This window comes from Lepisma saccharinum, chromosome 16 (assembly GCF_977018435.1).
Source record: "Lepisma saccharinum chromosome 16, izLepSacc3.1, whole genome shotgun sequence".
NCBI classification, from domain to species: Eukaryota; Metazoa; Arthropoda; class Insecta; order Zygentoma; family Lepismatidae; genus Lepisma; species Lepisma saccharinum.
Genome location: NC_139244.1, coordinates 49380657 through 49402286, shown reverse-complemented (window position 1 = coordinate 49402286; position 21630 = coordinate 49380657). Strand labels below are relative to the sequence as shown.

The 21630-nt window shown below is 38.4% G+C and overlaps 1 protein-coding gene and 1 non-coding gene across 3 annotated transcripts in view; both read left to right on the top strand.

Moving 5' to 3' along the window:
- Positions 1–2354: 2354 nt before the first annotated feature.
- LOC146000069 (radial spoke head 14 homolog) overlaps positions 2355–21630 on the top strand; it is a 54887-nt gene continuing 35611 nt past the window's right edge. The window contains exons 1-3 of one of the 2 annotated variants that reach the window (XM_083137395.1): positions 2355–2620; positions 12287–12426; positions 16621–16742. In XM_083137395.1, coding sequence (XP_082993521.1) covers positions 2539–2620; positions 12287–12426; positions 16621–16742 — 344 coding nt within the window. In that variant the 5' untranslated portion in view covers positions 2355–2538. Of the gene's footprint in view, positions 2621–4402; positions 4809–12286; positions 12427–16620; positions 16743–21630 lie in introns of those variants that run through there. The other variant, XM_083137394.1, reaches the window with a different exon arrangement.
- TRNAT-GGU (transfer RNA threonine (anticodon GGU)) lies at positions 8319–8389 on the top strand. Its single transcript has one exon. It is a non-coding gene; the product is annotated as a tRNA-Thr (tRNA).

Genomic DNA, 21630 nt, shown 5'->3' with positions numbered 1-21630 from the left:
TTATGTCACTAGACGAAGTACTGAGTCCAACATCACGCTTTGATCTTCCATTGTGACATGTATTAGATTCTGTATTATCCAGAACAATTGATTTTGTTCTACTTTTACTATTTGTAACAACAGAATTACGAGCATTAGAATTAACTTCGGCTGTTAAATATTTGCCATCAGATTGAAGGTTTTTGTTACCTTGTTCCATACCTTCAATTCGGGAATTAAACTGTTGGAACTTTTCTGTACAATCAGAAATATGCTTATGTACATCAGCAATAACATCGCTTTTACTTTCTAAAATAGTGACTAGATATAAGATCAACTATATTAGCAGAGCAGTCATTACAATTTGAACGTTGATCATAATCAAGAACGTGTTCTTTCAATGATAATTGCACATTTTCAAATTCAGATAGTTTGACATCAACATTACTACATTTATTATCTAATACAGATTCAAGACGTGTAGTTGATTGTAAACACGCCATACTAACCGCATCTATTTTGTCCTTAAATTCAGACATTAAAATATTGAGCCGATTGTTAACATGACTAATATCATGATTAACAGCTTCAAATTTAACATCAAGCTGTGAAGATAACTGTGTATGTGCACTAGATAATTCAGCTTGTTTTAAAGATATAACATCGAGTTTAACCTGAATATTTTCATTGGACAGATTTAATTCTGATCTAAGTTCTTGGTTAGACTGTTCAAACTGAGTCTTAAGTTCCTGATTAGAATGTTCAAACTGAGTCTTAAGTTCCTGATTAGAATGTTCAAACTGAGTCTTAAGTTCCTTATTAGAACTTACAACAGCTAATTGTATGCTTCTAACGCTGTTTAGTATGTCATTTAAATTAGGATTTATACTTTCCAAATACACTGGCAATTGGTAAGGATCGTAACTGGAATCACATTTCTTACAACAGTATTTTTCCTTAGTGGTGGAATAAATTGTCCAATGTGTGACGGAAAGCTTCAAACATGAAACATGATACCACGAATGACAATCAAAACATTACACATACCTCAGGTCATTATCAAGTTTATCACAACACGCCACTCCTTCAATCTTACCTGACTGTACATCACAAATGTCCCCTTCGTGAGAATTACTACTATTTAAGTAGGTTCCTTCATATGCAACATTAGACTTTAGCCTACGTGAATGTCTAGACTTAGTTTCTTTAGTTTTATCTGCCATGACTGCACAGAATAATAATAAACATAAATAAAATATTTAGGGTCGCCAATTTTGCCTTCGCAACATGTTCAACAAATTGCAACTCGAAGACAAAATAAAATTTCAAAAGTCTGTAACAACCATTGCGCAAACCTCAAACCACGCATCAGAAGATTGTCCTTTCCTTCTTGAATCCTGGCTGTAGTCGCCAAATTATTGAAGCAAGCCTTTTACTTGAACTTCAACGAAGCATCCTAGTATTCACTTTTCGAAATTGCAATTAGGATTTTTGATAACTTCAATGAAACTCGGACGTCATTATTTAACATTTCTATATATTTTATCACTTATTGATCTACTGTGTTTTGTTTCTTTATCGTTGCTATGGTCAAAAATGTATATAGAAATGTATACATCGTAATTTTACATTATCAATAATGTGATAATAATTAGTTATACATCATATTAATGCAACAACGTTTTCCAAAATTAAACAAAACATAATAAATGAAATAAATGTAAATCTTGGGTCAGTCACATGATCAAACCTTGAATTGAACCTGCCTGAAGCAGGAACAACAAGCAATTTCAGGGAATAACTTTAACTGATTGTTGCTTTCAGAAGTTCTGTAGTTTATAGGTTACATTTTCTATACACAGAATATGTACTTCAACTGAAAAGAGTAAACTAATATGCGATGTTTTCCCCAAAATTATGCACCTAAAAAATTGTTTGCTGTCCAGGACAAAACTACCAAGTCATCTGTATATATGTTATAAAATTTTACTTTATGGATGGAAATAAAGGAAATATATACTGTATCTGAAACATTCAGGTCTCTTAATTCTTCAGATTGCCCACATAACTTTAATTAACTTAACTTTGATTTTATGTAACCAGATCTCATGTGCAGCAATAAGACTATGACATTACTTGTACCATCTAAATGTAAGAATCGAGGATTTAAAATATTGTACTTAACAAATTTACAATAATTTTGCCTTAGTTTTGACAATAATTTGAAATTCTAATTAGTAGTAATTGTCTATAACTGATTGATGACGACATACATGAGGCACTGCATGATGCGTGTGTGATAGCCAATGACTCTGCACCTGTTGGTTGTGATTGGACCTTATTTTTTAATCTTGGCTTACCATGTTTACTAAGGAAGAGTGCATATTTGTATTGCAAATGTGGCTTATTGCCTTGCAGTGCAATAGTAGTATATTGAAATATGATTTCAAAGTATACTACTTTAAATGTTATTGACAATGACATAGTTTTTCAAAGAGTGCATAGTACGTTAATCATTAGTGGCTATGCTGGTTCGTTCCAACGTGTACATGTTGAAAAATGGTCCTTCCAAGACATAAATGTCTTCAAGTGGTAAATGTACCTGTGCTATATAAAGCAGCAAGCCATATCATAGACAAACGTAAGTACAAGTTTGATCTATTATTTTTACAACTTAGTGAAAATGTTGGTGAATAATGTGTTGCTCAATCAAAGATTTATTCCAGGTCTTTGACCTTTTGTACCGATCCTCTACCACAGAGCTATCAAGCCAACCTCTGATTATACCTGGAATGGGCATTATAAACTTTCACAGAATTGTAAGTTGTGGAGATTGTAGGGAGGCTGGGGTACGGCTTAGTATTTAGTGGTAGACCATTGGCACGTATGCCAGAGCCTTTGTTGACACACAATTTTCACATAGCTAGTTCAGTTGAATAATAATTTTAGTTAAGTTTCCTAGGGAATAACATAGCTGTCTTGAAGTACTTTGATCCCACCCTCCTTCCATATGTTCAAAGTGCAAGTTCTGTTCCTGTCTATGTTTGTTTGTGTGTATAAAAGGGTGAGCCAGTAAATATGTGGGTTTTTTTTGGAGGTGAATGAGTGTTGCCAACCCTTTGAATAGTCCAATTTTGTAATGCTTTTTACAAGTTGTAGAGTAGGATGAGAAAGGCATTTAAAGTACTGAAAATGAACATGGAAATAATTTTGAAATTTCTGAAACAAATATACACCTTTTAAAGTCACAGAAAGTATTAATTTATGATAAATTATTTCATGAGGAAGTAACAGTGCCCATAAGTTGCCCTGAGTAAAGTGTTTATTTTGCACAAAAAACATTGCAGTAGGGAAAGAAATGTGTGGAAATACTAAGTCAGTCACAGCAAACAATCCTAACCTGCTCAAAACGTGTAAATAGTAGTAACACTTAGAGAACACTAAGAGTGTACACGCTTAACTATAATGGTAAGGACATCAAATCTGGCCTGCCTAACTTAAGTAAGCATATAGGAGCAGCATCAAAAACTTGTTCTGTGTAAAAGATGCAGGAAGTAATCAGTAAGTATACTTTTTTTATGAGAAAAGTCTTATGTGATAGTGTTGCTGAAGAGATTTTCTCCTGGAATATTAACCTTGGATAGGCTTGCAAGCTTTCAAGAGGTAACATCACTCTCCTTGTCAGGGATTAATGTGTATCAGGTAAAATTTTTATAACGTGTATGTTTCTCAAAGGAACCGTACATACTGAATCAAAAGTACAGTGTCTTTTTTTATTGTTAATAGCATGAAATCTGAAAAAAATAGTCACATCAGAAACTGCGTGTTTTGTATTATAAAAATTCCTTCAAAGATATAGCATGTAACAATTCATTTACCAGGTTATGCCACTGAAATATCCACAATGAAAAACAGCATAATTTGTGGCAAACGCATGCTACCAAAGTGTAAACATTGGTAAATGAACCCAGTTCATACTCATGTGTCCTATTTTACACCAAAGAAGACTGGAAATAAATACTGATAAGTACGCAAGTGACATTTGTGTGTAGTCCTCATTACTTGTAGGGTTATTCTGATTTACGTGTTTCTAGCATAAAAACAGAGTTGACTTCATGAGAAATTCAAGTCTCCTTTTAAGGTGCCAATTTTCTTCTTCATTACACTTTGTTGTAGTATGATATTAGCTACAATGTCCAACCTATATTTTGAGTTCGTGACACTCTGGAGAAAAGTTATTTTTGCATGTTAATATTTCTGAAATAAATGTTTTGGATGTTTGTCAAATCTCAGATCATCTTTACTACATAAATCAGCATATTTTTTGTACATTTACATTTAATACACCTTATTCTTATTTTTTCTCAACAATGCTCTTCAGACCATATTTTTTCCGTAGTAACAAAACAAAAATAAAGTAATATTCTCTGTTAGGATAACCTCTAGTAAAAATTTTCCGATCATAGTGCAGGAATGTGAACATCTTCATTCACTGTCCACAACTATATTCCAGTATTTATCTCGGCCTGACCCTCACAACCTGATAAATTTTTTGTAATGTATTCTCCATAAGTTGTTCACCAATCTTTCGAAAATGCAGGCCCCCACAACACCTCGTAATACACCATGCACATGCATTTATTCCCCATATCGAGATAGGCCTAGGCGAGCCATAAAACTAGAGACATTGAAGGAAGAAGAGTCTGTAAGTGAATTGGAAGTTTCAACACATAAGATATGTCCTAAGAGTGTGACAATAATAGATGTTGCGGAGGAAATAAGAGACAAAAGGCGAGAGAGAAAGGAACGTATAACAGCTGAAGCAAAGGGTAAGTTTACCTAAGCTACAAATAGTTATAGACTGTATCCTTGTATAGCCTTGTTTGGCAGGAAGAGTGGAATGAGGCAATGGGGAACAAGCTTTGCGCTATCAAGCCCACCCTTGGTACATGACATTCCTCGTTTCATCCCTCCTGTAGAGAAGAGGTCATTGTAACTCGACTTCGAATTGGACACAGTCATCTCACTCATGGTCATTTGCTGCAGGAGCTTGACCCTACGTTGTGTTGTGTATGTAATGTTCTTTTTAGTGTTTGGCATATTCTTCTCGAATGTGCCGATTTTACTGTCCTTAGAAAGAGTTATAACCCTTATCCAGGAAGCTATATTTGTAACGTATCCGGGCAAGCAGTGTCTGTCGGACACTGCATTGTTTTAAATGGATCTTGCCCTTGTTATGCGAGATTTTTATGTTTCATCGCTGTGGAAACAAGCGAGTAACATGATATTTAACCTAATCATCATTGTTATGTCCATAATTCTTGTATACATCATCATCATCGTTATTGCATTTTTTGCAGCATAGTATATCAAACATGTTAGGCTGGAAGGTAGGGTGAGGAATTTTTTTTATGTGCTTATATATGTTTTATTTTTCTATTTTAGCGTTAATAATTTTTATATGTGATGTCTTATTAAATACTTTATTTTTTATTAAACATTTGTTAATACATATTTAAGTAATGTTACAACTTTTGTTTATATGTTTTCAAACTTCAAATTAAAATATTGATTGCCCATTTATGTAAGTGAAATGGAAAATATTTTTTACACCTGACCTTCTTTATCAAACAAAGTCAAATATTGTGAAATGATTGATTGATTGATTGATTGAGTTAAAATTTCTGGGTGCGTCGGCACTTGAGGCCATTTCGCACCCTTCTATGTATATGGGAAAATATCCCTTATCTAAAATTCTGACTGAGAGCTTAAAAAAGGGGTGTAAAGAGCCCCTTGGGGAAAACTAAAAGTGCAAGGTTGTAAAAAGACCTGCACGAGACAAACACAACACATTAAAAAGTCAGAACAAACTAAAAACCTCCTTACAGACGGTGGAAGAGTCCAGCTCTTCGCAAAAAACTAAAAACATGTGATAAAATACTGCTGTCATCACCCAGCAGGGATGACAAACAGCCGGAAAGGTTAAAAGTCTGCCGGAGGTAAGCAAGATCGACACATTCAACGAGAATGTGTCGGATGCTTAAAATAACATTACAAGCACGACACAACGGAGGGTCCAGCCCTTGCAATAGGTGACCATGCGTGAGACGGCTGTGTCCTATACGCATGCGAATAAGAATAACGTCTTCTCGCCGAGAGGGACGGGACGAGGAACGCCAAGCACCTATGGTGGGCTTAACAGCGTGAAGCTTGTTCCCCATTTCCGCATCCCACTCGGTCTGCCAAGTGTCAAGAAGGTGACAACGGAACACATTCTGCAGGTCGCTAGCTGGCAAAAGGTGGACGAGAACGTCGCCATCTGCAACAGCAGACTTGGCAGCAGCATCAGCTGCTTCGTTCCCCTGGATGCCCACGTGGCTAGGGACCCAACAGAAGTGTACATCCGCGCAGGCAGATAAGGACACAAGCCGTCTAAATATGCGTTGCACTACCGGATGCCGGGAATACGGCGAATCCAAAGACTGCAACACGCTGGTCGAATCACAGCACACAAGGACTTTCTTCAGCCCATTCACGTCTGCAAAGTCCAGTGCCTTTAGAATGGCGTTCAACTCTGCCGTATAGATGGAACAGGCAGGATGTAGCGAGTAACTGGAACTTTGAGAGTCTAGGACGAAGGCGCAACCAGCAGATTCCACTGTCTTGGACCCATCCGTGTAAAACACATTGAAATTGGGGTGCTTCGCACGAAGTTCTAAAAACCGTTGCTGGTATACAACCATTGGTGTTTCTGCCTTTGGAAGGGCAGTCAGAGCGAAATCGATTGAAGGTGCAGGAAACTCCCAGGTCGGGAGAGGCGGAATGAGTGGAGAGACGCCAGGAAGATCACTGTCAACACCAAGTGCTGACAGGATCTCGTCTGCACGAACACCAAATGGTCTAGTGACACTAGGGTGGAGCCGGTACCTTGCCAGCCTACTCTCGTCGGAGATGGTGTCAAATGAAGGATGTGAAGGCATCGAGCGAAGATGGAGGAAGTAGTTCACTAAAAGCCGTTGTCTTCGCAAAGACAGCGACGGCTCAGATGCCTCTACGTAGAAACTGGCGACTGGACTGGTCAGAAAGGCACCAGAGCACACACGTATACCAGCATGGTGGACGGTGTCTAGGATGCGAAGTCTAGATGGGCGGGCAGAAGAATACACAACACATCCATAATCAAGCTTCGACCTGATGAGTGCACGGTACAAGCGAAGCAGTACCGTCCTATCAGCACCCCACGAAGTATGAGATAAAACACGTAAAAGGTTGAGAACTCTAAGACAAGAGAACTTTAACTGGCGAAGGTGAGGTAGCCATGTTAATTTCTTATCGAAAATGAGGCCCAGGAAGCGGACCTCATTCACGAAGCACAGGGGAGATTTCCCCATGTACAGGTCAGGATTGAAATGACATGAGAAAAATGAGAGAAACAAACAGTCAAAAAAAGATCATGTTCGTAGGAAGTATCGTTTGGAGTTTGTGACAAAAAATATAAGAAACAGTGTCTGATAGACACTGGTCGTCCAGTTAAGGGTTAACCTTCCCAACGATTTCTAATCCTTGTTGGGAGATCAAGACAGTGTTTTAGCAAATGTTTTTAGGTTTTTGAGAAGTGTAGGCCTTTTACACTGTTTCTGAGGAAGTTTTTAGACTATCCTTGCCTTTTTTTAATATACTGTGTTTGTCCTGGGCAGGCCTTTTTACAACTTACACTTTTAAACTTTCTCAAGGAGCTTTTTGCATCCTCCTTTTAAACCTGAAGGTAAGGGTTTTAGATAAGGGGATTCTTCCTCTTATACTTAGAAGGGTGCGAAAATGGCCATAAGTGCCCCAAAATTTTAACTCAATCGATAACAAATTGGTGTCAGTGTGTGTGCAAAATGGTTGACTTGCGATCTTGTCACAAAAGTTCTTTGGTTTTTGTCCCAGCTTGTGCATGAGTGTTCTTTGTGAGGGTTCCTTCAACTTAATTTTATCATTACTCATTATCACTGTGAGGGTTCCTTCAACTTAATTTTATCATTACTCATTATCACAATTAACCAAAAGTGGCAGAAAAGTGATGTAAAATAATAAAAATATGTATCACAAACAGCTCAATCTTATCATTGCCTGTGATGCAAAAACACCTCTCATTTACTATGTAGAAATTTCAGCGAAAAAATGCAGGCTCAACCAGGACTCGAAGAATTAACATCTCTAAGTTGGGAGGAACCAGGTAACATCAAAGTCTACAGTGTTTCAAAGGCAACAGATCCCATTGTGGTAGCACTAGCAGAGACGATTCGATACAGGTAAAACAAACAGTGGCAGCAAAAATCAGGGGAAGCCAGGCTGGCTTGGTAGCACAGTGGTAGAGCAATGGCATGGTATGCCAGAGACCCAGGTTCAAGTCCTGGTCGAGCCTGCATTTTTCGCTGAAATTTCTATGTAGTAAATGAAAGGTGTTTTTGCATCACAGGCAACAATAAGAATGAGCTGTTTGTGATACATATTTTTATTATTTTACATCACTTTTCTGCCACTTTGGCTAATTGTGATCGTAAGTTTTGTAAGAAATATTTACAATCCACAGGATTCATGTACTCTACCCGAATCATATTACATTTTTTTGCTCTGACAGAAACACGTGTCGGTCTCAACTGCAAATATTTGTCACATGGTTGCATACATATACCGGGTGTCCGAGAAGTCTTTGTATGAAAACAAAAATTAACTGTATCCGCTATATGCAACATAGACATGAAAAAGTGGTACCAAAATGTTCGGAAACTATTCAAGTTTTATTGGCAATAGGAAAGAAATCAATAAATCTCCACGTGAGCACCCTTGGTAGCACGGAGTACATCTAGTCGAAATTCAACTTTTCGCCATGCATTAGCCAACATCAAAGGAGGGATTGATGTGATGACTTGGGTTATCCGTTGTTGCAGAGTTGCAAGATCGGATGCAGGAGTTCTGTAGACATTGTCTTTCACATAACTCCATAGAAAAAATCTAAAGGGGTATGTCTGGAGATCGTTCAGGCCACGCCGTCGGTCCATCTCGACCAATCCATTTTCCAGGAAATGTCTGTTCAAGGTAGGAACGAACCTCCAGACTCCAATGTGGCGGTGCACCGTCTTGTTGAAAGATAACATCTGGGTGGTATTCTAGCAATTGAGGAACAGCAAACAATTGCAACATGTCGAGATACACTCCAGATGTTACGGTGTCCTCACAGAAAAATAATGGTTCGATCATTCTGTCATGCAGCAGCGCGCACCAAACGTTCACCTTCGGGTTGCCCATGGTCGACTTCCTCACCTCATGAGGGGGCTCTTTACCCCAGATACGCACGATGTTTGAAACTGTCTCTGCACTGTTTTTTGTGACCTGCTTTCGTGAAACCACAGGACACACTCAGCCTTTTTCTGATTTGTGTACATTTCCGGTTTGCTGGACACTGGCACTGCTACACTACTGCAACGGTACAGAAATCTGAAACAAAAAAAACTTGAATAGTTTCCGAACATTTTGGTACTATTTTTTCATGTCTATGTTGCATATAGCGGATACAGTTAATTTTTGTTTTCATACAATCACTTCTCGGACACCCGGTACATCAGAAAGTGTCGTCCTTCAAGGATTCATAGCATCGATGTGAGCAAATTTCTCTACACACCCTCTCCCAATGCACATGCTGTGCCTCTCCAGAGGAAATGTATAAAATCCGGCTATAGGTCTGCCCCCCCCCAAAAAAAATTCTGGGTACGGGTCTGCACAGGTACATGCATATTATGTGATGGAAACATATAATATGAGGTTACACACTGCAATGTTCATTATACGTGACTTCAAGAGGTGGAAAGTGCATTTTGCCATATTGTGTCACAAAATTAAGTAAAAGTTTGTACGGAATAATCTCTTAAACAACCTAGTCTGCCTGTGTATATTTTCATGCAAACTGTAAGATATACCAGCATTCATTTTGACTGTTAGTAAGAGGATTTTAAAATTAAGTGATGGCTGATTTTCTTGTGTTACAGAAATGTATTTATGTGCGAGGGGTTTTTGAAAAGTTTCCGGCCTTGGAAAGAAATAATGGTGTCAGTTGCAAATGAATCTCATTTTAATCAACATAGTTCCCTTTCAGGCTGACATACTTGGCACAACGTTCCTGCATCTATTCTAACCTATGGTAATAGAAGGTTATATCTTTGTCTGAAAAACATGCCTCTTCTGATGAAAGGACATCACTGGTGTCCAGAGGCGTGGCGTGCATGTAGCCGGTGTTACCGCAGGTAACAGCAAAATGTAAAGAATTAAAAAGTTGTTTCAATAAAATGACAACATTGTTAAATACATTAATGAACACCGTTCCCGTCGAGTAGATATTGCCTAGGACATTTTTTCTGCAGCCGACACAAGCGAAGAGGGAGGTCGTTCCGCTACCCTGAGGAGGCAACAAGGGAGAAGAGGGCGCCAATGCAAGGAAAGAGCGGGGAATGACTTTATGGGGTTATTCATATGCCTGTTAAGGGGCCCTGTTGCCGGTCAGACCTACCGGGGCAGCCAGTGTTGTCACATCGGATTGGCAGAAAAGAGCTAAATCCCTCCTAAAATAGGAATACAATTTCTGCGAAGCAAATAGAGGCAGAGCCAAGGCTGGATTGAACTACTGTACAACTGAAGCCAGTTAGGCAATAGACGAAAGTATAGTTCCTTTGTGTGATTCGTGATTTGGACAAACCTTGCTCCAAAATACTAAGTTGGCAACAGTAGTATGTACAGCTGGGTTTCCCTTCCACAAAGGAGCGGAGTTCTGTCGTCTGCTCAGTGCTCAACACACAAACGTCAAACTGACCCGAGAAAAGTGTGGTTCTTCTTCTTCTTCCCCTTCGCAGCTCATTTCAAAGAAACGGAGACAGATGAAGAATTGACAATGGTCTACCACTATTCATTGGATTTTTGTGGTAACTGTCTCATGAGTGGTAGTTCTTTCTAGGAGTGTTTGTGGCTAAATCAATGTGCTGATTGCAAAACAAGAACGAAATGAACAAATATCTAGCTCGAAGACATGTTTTCTTTACCGAAGAGGGGCGGGGGTGTAATAACGTCTAGCAGGCATAATTATCGTACTGATTGATAGCCGGTAACACTTTTTAAAATTCACGCCACGCCACTGCTGGTGTCCCTAAATTCAGTATCTTTGAGGTTCATTTGGAGTTTGGTAAAAAGATAATAGTCTGAGAGGGCCAGATCGGGGGGACAAGGGGGATGGTCAATGAGTTTGTACTTTAAATCATGAAGTGTCTGCATTATGATGTCTGCCTTGTGGCAAAGAGTATTGTCTTGAAGGAAAAGGGTGCTTTTTGACAGTTTGCCCTGCCTCTTTTCCTTCAGAGCTGAATGTAATTTATGCAACAGGACCACATAATGTTCAGCATTCAATGTGGTGCCATTTTCCAGATATACGCTGAATATTATTCCCTCACAATCCCAAAAATCACACCCATTATTTTTCCTGGAGATTTCTGTTGGTGACAATTTTTGGGCCATGGTGATTCACTATGGCATCACTGCATAGTCTCAGGATCATACATGCAATGGAATTTCATCCACTGTCACTATTCATTCAATAACACTGGCTGCACTGTGTGAAAAACGGTCCAACAGTGCCACAGCACTGTCCCTTCTTTTCCGTCTGTGATCAGCTGTCAAGAGTCTGCTGTACATTGCAGACCAATCCTCCTGTCTGCAAGGATCAGGTCATTGACACTATCAACAATATCCTCAGTCACTACTGTTGTGGGTCTTCCTGGCCTTCCCCTATCTTCTGTGCTTGTTTTCCCCCTCCTGAAATCCACAACCCACTATTTCACTGTACTGCATGAAGGACAGTCATTAGGCATTGTTTGTGTCAATTCGTCATATATTTCCTTGCCTCCCACGGATACCTTTTGTGTCTAGAATTCTACACTGCCCACAACAGTTACTGCACCAGTAGTGGCTGCAAGAATGCTGCTTGCTATGTTCTGAAATATTGACTCACAACATACTCAAAGGATTTTCATCTATTCCGATACTTTTCCTGTCAGGCCGGAAACTTATCACCCCCCCCCCCTTCCCGTCATATATTTATGCTTGTTTTATCATTCCCATTTTGACTAATTTTTAGCATCGCCATCAGATATTTATATGTGAATTTTATTTCCTTTTGTATTTTTCTTTTGAGTAGCGTTGAAGTAATCTGAAATTGCAAATTTTTAATAGCAGTAGATTTTTCTTCCTTATAACTTGTCTTTATTGTTATTATTTTTAGATTTGATAACTAAAGTAAAAAGAGCAGATTACCGTCCTACCTCACAACCTCTTCAGTGTATAAGACCAAATATATATGGACCACACCTAGATATTACAAAAGCGAAAGTTGCTTTTGGAAGATGGGCTCTGCCAAAGTTGGTATGTTGAAAGAATCTTAAGTAGGTATTAATACAAACCTCTAGATTGTATTGAAGCAACACATAGCACCCTAAAACTCTATGTACTTGAAAAAATATTAGGGAAAGTTAGATGAACATTATTAACTATAAAGGAGAACAATCCTTTAGTCATGGCAAAAAGAAAAAATATTTAATTGTGTTCAGAATTTATGTTTCTATGCAGCAATTCCAAAAAATGTGATAAAATTGGCTGTAACCAAGGACATATTTAGGCTTACCAAATACTAAAATAAAATAATGAAAAATTTACTTTTTAGCATTTGTTGTTCTACAATCAATGGTTATTTATTTCCAATGAATTTGGAAGGCAAGGATTATTGTATTGGGATCATACTGCTTTGAAAGACAGTACCAAATTAGATTTATACACATGACTACTTATGATAATATGCATAAAATAATCACAAACATCCTTTTTGTGTTATTCAATAAATATTCAATTCTTTATCTATTTGACATTAATTTCCTTGTTTTTATACAAATTTGGCAATCTTAAGTACATGCAAACTAGATAATAAATACGAGGTGTGTTCAAAAAAAAAGACCGAACTTTTGCTGTTTTTGCTTTATTGCTCATGATACACACTTTCAACCACTATCCCCATCAAAGCACTCCCTCCCAGCGTCATACACTGTTGCCATCGTTTCTTCCAATTTTGGAACGCACTTTCTTCGATGACGCTCAATAGTCTCGTCGCATTTTCCTGAATTTCCTCGATGGTCTGGAAATGCATTCCATTCAAAGTGGTTTTCAGTTTGGGAAAGAGAAATAAGTGTGTGGGGCACAACAGAAGCACGATTTTTTACCAGATAACTTGTGACAAGGAGCGATGTGTGCAGTGGAGTGTTGTCATGATGCAACATCCACGACTGATTCCCCCACAGTTCAGGCCTCTTTCTACGCACAGCATCTCTCAATCGTGTTAGAATTCTCTGGTAGACTTCCTTGTTTACCGTCTGACCAGGTGGTACAAATTCATCGTGCACAACGCCTTTCCAATCAAGAAACACAACCAGCATCACCTCGATTTTTGACCGACTCATCCGCGCATTCTTTGGTTGAGGAAACCCTTTCCCCACCCATTGGGAAGACTGCCTCTTCGTTTCCACATTGTATCCGTAAACCCATGTCTCATCTCCTGTTATGATGTTCTTGAGAAAATTTTCGTTCCTGACAGATTTGAACTCGATTCTGCTTCTGGTGATCTGTCAACAAATGCGGAACGAATTTTGCACTGACGCGATGCATGTCAAGTTTTTCAGTCAGGATTTTATGACAGGATCCTACACCTATGCCAACTTTTTCAGCAACCTCATGGACAGTTTAAGGACGATTTTCACGAGTCACAGTGCGAACAATCTCAACATTTTGGTCATCTGTTGACGTGGAAAGTCGCCCAGCCCTTCGATCTTCGGGAATCGAACTCCTGCCCTCCTTAAAGTGCTTAAACCAATCATAGCACTGCGTTCGGCTCATGCAGTTATCCCTGTATGCTTGGTTAAGCATTTGGAATGTTTTTGTAAAAGTTTTACGCAAAATTTCAACACACGCGTTGTTCCTCCAACTCTTTCGTTGTTGCTTTGTCACTAATCCGACGAGCCACTTGTGCATGACCTCATTCAATCGGCTGCTACTCGCCAACTAATGCATAGATTGGAACCCAGTAAAAGGCGATGTCTTGCCAAAATATGCTGCTAGGTGCGCACGGTAGCCGGATCATGGCATCTGCAACCGTTAGCACGCTATTAAAAAAGTTCAGTCTTTTTTTAACACACCTCGTATATGCTGTTATATTTATATTCTTATACCATCTTTTTAAGTATTCATGTAATAATAAAAATGCAATATTAATAAATTTACATATTTTAATTAATTTAATTATAATTTATTTATTTTAATTTAAATAAAAGTCGGTAACGCGTCTGACTACCATGCTAAAGGTCCCGGGTTCGATCCCTGGCCGGTTCAAATCCGGGAACTTTTCTAACGGTGGAAGCGGCCCCGGCGCCTACCCAGCGTCGAATAACATGGGTACCTGGGGGAAACCCTGGGGGGTAAAGGCAGTCAGGGGCGTGATGCTGATCACATCATCCCCACTCACGACTGGATCAAGAAAGTGTGGGGCGTTACCCCCACACCCCCTATACGCCTTCATGGCGTGGTGCTAAGCACAGGGGAACACTTTACCTTTTTATTTTAATTTAAATATTGTTATTATTTCTGGGACACTTGATTTGGACCCCCTGAAATAAGTTTCTAGATACGTGCCTGGCTGTAACAGCCAGGGAATTATAATATTTTGATATTCTTTTTTTTGTTTGCCAGTTTTTTTATTCTTTGTTTTTCCGTTGCTTTTGTTGCATAACGTCACTGAGAAACTATTAACCATACTGAAAAGGTTGTTTCCCCCTAAAAGGCATAGTTTTGTCTATCCTAGTTTTGCTGCAAAGTGCATCCACTTTTGACTTCAGAAACTCTCATGAATCCTTTTGTATATCCAACATGTCTTTCCAAGGCCACGATAAAGACAGATTCGCAGACACACACATGAAAGATAGGTAATGCATTACTTCAGTACAAGACAATGTTTCAGACCTCCTTTCTTAGTAAATTTCTGGGACTGTTGCTATATTGAGCTTATCAACTAATGGTTGGTTCTTGACCCCTTGAAGTAGTCAGTTGGAAGTGGCTGGAAAAGGCTTTTTTTCAATACGCTCATCAGCTCATTTGTCACTGGTACATATCTGGATTGTTGAAATGCAGCTGGAGTTATTCCATGTAAAATCAACAATGAACAATCAATCTCACATATTTTGATTCATTTGAAATTTGCCATACTGAAAAGGCCACCTATTCAAAGTTGCAGTTCCATATGCCCAACTTCCATGGCAGAGTGGTTACCACAGCATGCTATGATGCTAGGGGTCACGGGTTCAAATCCCAGCGTGGGCATGGGTGTTCTTTGTGAGTGGCACTAGTTTCATTATATCATCCTCATCTTTGCGATTAGCAAGAAATGCCAGAAAAGCGAAGTAAAGTTAACCAAATCAATCAGGCAATCTTTTGTGTTTCCAAATCAATCTTTTGTGTTTCCAATATTACAGGGGTGCAAAATGTGCGTTTTCAACCAATTTTTTCAATACCTGTTAATTTTAAATTGATACAGATACCATTGGAAAGGTCTTGAATAGCTTTTTCATGTGAAATATTACATACCTATGTCAGGGAAGTGAAGTCAAAATTTGGGTAGCAATTTTCAAAAAAAAAAAAAAAAAAAAAAAGGCCCTTTAATTTTTTCAAAAAAATATATGCTATTATTTAATAACTGTACAAAATTTGAAAATGGGATGCCAATGCAATCCAGAGTTATGTTAGATTTAGGTTAGGTTAGGTTAGAGTAGGATAGGTAATGCATGATAACATATTTTGATACGAGGCATATTAGGAAAGTAAAGGTACAATGGAAAATATGTAAGGCATATTGGCAGTACATTGCCATACAACACTGGCAGTAACCTTGACCCATATTTTTTCCAGTAGCATCAATTTGTAGTGGTGTGCTGTCTTGTGTGAGTCCCGCTTGCTGGAAATGGCTGCAGCGATAAAGAATCCTGCCAAATGCGAAGTGCGGGCTGTGATGTGGTTTTCTCCAGGCTGGACCTTCATCATCAAATTGCAGTAGTTTATGGGAACATTATGAATCATCAAAATGTGATGCAGTGGTGCCTTCAGTTCCTTTTAGAAGGTCATCAGATATCACAGATGGCCTCTTGCTCCTGTGTTCATCATGGATATCTGTCCTACCTTCCACTAATGCATGACACCACTTTGTCACATTATGAGCCGGCCCCCATGGTGGAGTGGTCAACCCATCGTGCTACAATGCCAGGGATCTTGGGTTCGAATCCTGGCCTGGGCATGGGTGTTTGTGAGTGTCCATTCATCAATTTCATAATATCACCACTCATCCCCATCTTCGTAATTAGCCAAAAGTGGCAGAAAAGTGAAGTAATATAAAGCAAATCAATCAATTCATGATGAAGACTTTCGTTGGGTGAATGCAAGACACACACTGCTTTGTCCAGAAAATATTTCTGTGGTGGCTGATGTACATACATGTGAATGAAAACTAAATGTGTTTGCTTTTTACAGAGAGAAGAATTAAGGCAGAATTCTAATTTGTTGGTTAAACAACAAGCAATAAACTCACTGGTTGATATTCTTGAGAACCCTGAAAGATCTGTTGAGGCCATAAGGCTTGGTCTTGTTGAAGTGTAAGTATGGTTTGTTTTAAAATAAATGTTCTTGCAATGTAATATACAAAGGTCATTCGGAAAGTAACCGCCGTTTGGCTGTAAATAAAAAAACCTGCATAGATACAATTTTTACTTTATTTTTACTTTACATCTGAAAGGTACAACTGTCCTCTATTTTTCAACATGATCGCCATGTAATTTCAAGCACGTGTCATAGCGTTTCACCCTTCTGCATAAAACTCGCCTGCCAGGGAATTCAACCAACCTGTCACAGCATTTTGAAGATCCTCATCGTCAGCGAAGTGCTGTGCCCCAAGCCACTTCTTCCTGTGAGTGAACAGATGAAAATGAAATCAGAAGGAGCCAAGTGCAGGATGTATGGGGGATGATCAAAAAAAGTCCCATTTGAATTGGCGCAAAAGGTCTTGTGTTCGCCGAGCAGTGTGAGGGCAAGCGTTGTCATGCACGAACACAACCCCAAATGTCAGCAGACTGCGATGTTTGTTCTGGATGGCTCTTCTCAGTTTCTGCAAAGTGTTACAGTAAACCTCAGAACTAATTGTCGTACCACGTTCACGATGAATGTCTGCCACTGACAGATTTTTTGCCCAAAGAAATCTTATCACTCCGCGTACCTCGCATTTGGCAGGATTTTCAATGGCAACACACATTTTGTGACGTTATAACCAGCACACGCGTGACACTATGATGCTCTCACTAGCACAGCTGGAAGCTTACTGAATCACAGATTGCATGTGTAACAACAGTTGCACTTTGCCCACTACTACTAGCGCCATGCCACAATGGTGGTTACATTCCGAATTACCCTTGTAATACTGTATGAATCTCACAGGGTCTGCAGAAATACATGTGAAACACTTCTGCAACACAGAGTTTAATTAACTTGTAAAATGCATAATTTTGTCAGCAGCCTATTCTCCCATGTTGTGTGGTTCCCAGTGGTAAATTAACTTTTTTTCATATATACAGAAATTGTCGAAAAATCTAAAGTTGTCGGACTTCTGTTTTTGTTTTACTTGAATGCCTGCATTGGTGTTTCATTTCTCTTATATCTAATTAATATAAAATAAATATATAAAATAAATAAAATTGTTTCAGAAAAACCAGGTCAAATTTTCAGAATATGCCACGTGTATTTTATTTAATTTTGCGCTCATATAATTCTTTAAAAAATTAAAGCAAAACTTGTAGATTGATGTGTTTTAATTACATTTGAGCACTCATATATATTTATTTATTAGGGATGGACCGAATGAATTTTGGTTGATATTAGTAAAGTACCAATATAAAATTTGCTAATATTGATGACTGATATTTCAGGAATATGAATACTCCTTGAAGAACATGAATGGTTTAGTAACCTCATTAATTAATACATGTAACCAGGTGACTGTAATGAGTTTTGCTTTAAAAATAAAACTGCATATTTAGGCATTTACTTGAGCATATAAATTTACCAGAGCATATAAATTATGATTATTATATCTGATCGATCAATTTCAGAAAAGTTTCCAGGTTGTAATTTTGGATTTGGATGAAATTTGGCATGATGGTTAAATCATGTCTGGAAGGCTTGTATTCCAAATATTAACTTCCCCCAAGCTAGGGTGACCATAATATTTTGACCCAAAAATGGGACATCTCAAGGAGTTCAGTCTCTCATGCCCCACCCCGTGCAAAGTCGGTTAGGCCTAATTATAAAATTATTGTTATTATTATTTATTAAAGTATGGATCACATAAATGATACATCATAAATAATAAATGAAATATGATCTGTTGTCAAGACATATTATGAGGGTGGATCAAATGAAAACAGAACAGTGGATGTATTGGCTTATATTTATGTGTGTGTGGCAACAACCCTGTGTAGAGGTAGAGCGGGAGGTAAGAAAGGAAACCCCTACTGCATAATGGACTCGCCTTAGATAGTGTATATTGAATATTGTTACTTCAGTACCCTTAACTGTGCAGCAATCAAGGCCAAACGGCCCAGCCTGTTGTCCTCTGGAGTGGTTTTGCTGCATGACAACGTGCGACCATATACGTCAGCTGTTACAAAGAACATGTTGGCGACGTTTGGGTGGACAGTGTTGCAACACTCACCATATATCCCTGATCTATCGCCATGCAACTTCCATATCTTTGGTCCGTTGAAAAAGGCATTGAAGGGTCGGCACTTCCACTCGGACAATGAAGTCATGGACAATGTTCGCAAATGATTCCGATCTCGGCCAAAGGAGTTCTACGAGCAGGGTATTCACCGCTTGGTGAAACAGTGGGACAAGTCCTTGTGTAACTTTGGAGATTACGTTTGAAATTATTTCATTCTGTGGTCCCTGTTCCGTTTTCATTTGATCCACCCTAATGCAATCTCGGTATGACATACATGGTGTGTATGTTAGTCCTACACTGAAGTTGAGGAGTGCCAGAAATATTTATTAGAAGAAATAATCTACTTGGGAACAACTTTATTCTTCACCAACAGTTCACACCTAAAACTCCCCACATACGTGATACACAATGCGAGATTTGTCTTTTGATTTTGTGTCAAGATGCAGGAATATAAATTCTTGTTGCAGATTCGTATTGAAACTACATGCATTCTTCTTGACCATGCTTATTCATTGCTCTACAAATAACGGAATGTGCACAAAACAATACAACTGTCTGCTCGAACAACCATGACGCTAGTTTAAAAATCCCATCAACATTTTTTCAGCATGAAATGTCTTTCAAATTTAGGTTTGATTTTCAAGCTAACTCCCAGACTTTTATAAAATGGGACAAATAGTGTTTTTTAATAATATCGTCGAGATGACCGGGACATGCCTCTGAAATAGGACTGTCCCAGTCAAAACGGGAGGTATGGTCACCCTAACCCAATCCCCTGGTTGAACTGACTTGGGAATGACCCTTACATGAGCCAATACCAATAGAGTTGTGATTAATCTGTCCCATTCCTAAAATTTATAAATACAATGGAACATCTGATTTTACATTCAATCTAAAAAAGAAAATAATAATAATAAAAATGCAGTAAAATGTAAAATTAGTGAACATTTTATAACAGTTTCATCTATTCAGACTGTGAAGATTAAATGTTATAGAGCAGTAAAATGTAAAATCGAGGAACGAAAAATTGGGGGTACCTCTGTATTCTGAAGACAACCTTTAATTGATACAATGTTCAAACATCAGTATTGGAATCAGTAAGAGTATATTGAGAGTGATTGGCTCAACCCTAGTTACAACAGAACATCTTTCAAACATTTTGTTTTCACTGGCTCCATTTTAGCTTTCAATCAAAACTTTAATTATGAAAAATATATTATATCGTGCAATAATATTTTTTGTAAGAATACAATTTTTTTTATCTCAAAGCAAGTTTCACATGAAACATTGTTAGTGGCAGGTTTGTTTTGGTGGTCAAATGCATCTTAAAGAATGATTCACGATGTTACTACTGACATTTCCAATGTCAAGTTCTGGCTGTGTAATCACTAGGGAGCGGAAGTTGATGAAATGACATCTTTTTTTCTGACATCTCGGACAGGATGCCCATTAAATATACACAATATTACACTTCGTCTAGTACCCAAAAAAGGTAATTTCAAAGTGCATTTTTTTTTTTGCATTTTTTGCCAATTTTCACGTTTTAGGTCATTTTCCCCGATTTTCAGCATTTTTCCGTAATTTTTCGCAATATTCGGTGTATTGTTTCATCATATTTTGTCACTTCTTTCATTTTGGTAATATTCTTGAGTCTTTTCACCAAGGTGAACATAGGCCTATATATATCTCGCAGGATTGCAATTTACGAGCAAACTCAGATTTAAGATCAGATAAGGAGAGGCTGGATTGTTTAATTTCCTTTTCATTTCAATTTTTAACCTGAAACTAACAAATTTAATAGTCATTTTTTTTGCATTTTTTATGTCATTATTTCCCATTTTTTAGTACATTCTATAGGTCATATACCTATATTTTTTAGGTCATCAACTTCCGCTCCCTAGTAATCACCATTTACGAGGGTTGTTTGAAAAGTAAGGTGAACGAAGCAGAGATGGCAGCACCATAATCAAAATCGATGCACGTCGAAAAGTTTGATCCTTCAAATGAGCCATTGAAGAGTTTCAGCCCAGTGCGTTATGAGGTTATTGTTTGATCACGTGAAGTAGGTGAACGTGCAAGCATTTTCAAAAATGACTGACAAAACCACCAGTACAATGCACCTGCTCACAAGTCGATGGTTTCTTTGGCCAAAATCCATGAACTTAAGTTCGAATTGTTGGATCATCCACCCTATTAGCCCAGTTTAGCTCCCTCTGACTTCCATTTGTTCCCTAACCTCAAAGATGGCTCAGAGGACAACGAATTTTCGATAACGATGAAGTTATTCATGCTGTGAACGGCTATTTTGCAGACCAGGAGAAATCATTTTATAAACAATAACCTCACAACGCACTGTGTTGAAACTCTGCAAGGGCTCATTTGAAGGATCCAACTTATCGACTGTGCGTTGATTTCGATTATGGTGCTGCTATCTCTGCTTTGTTTACCTTACTTTTCAAACAACCTTCATAATTCTCATTGTCAATGATTAATCAAAACCAGCAGAAAAGTGATGCAAAATTACTAATAAACTCCATGGCCCATAAACCCTCAGAGGGCCAAGTAAGTGGCTTTCATTGGATGCTGCATGACCAGTGCATTGAGTTCCCTTGCCACTGTTTTCTGGCTTTTGAGACTGGAACCCACTACTTCTCTCCAAGTAGCTCCCCAATTGTCCTCACACTGAAATCTTGGAGCTCCCACTGGTAATCAAAGCCAGGACTGCTTGCATCAAAGGCAAGAGTGCTAACCACGCAACTATGTGGGAGCCC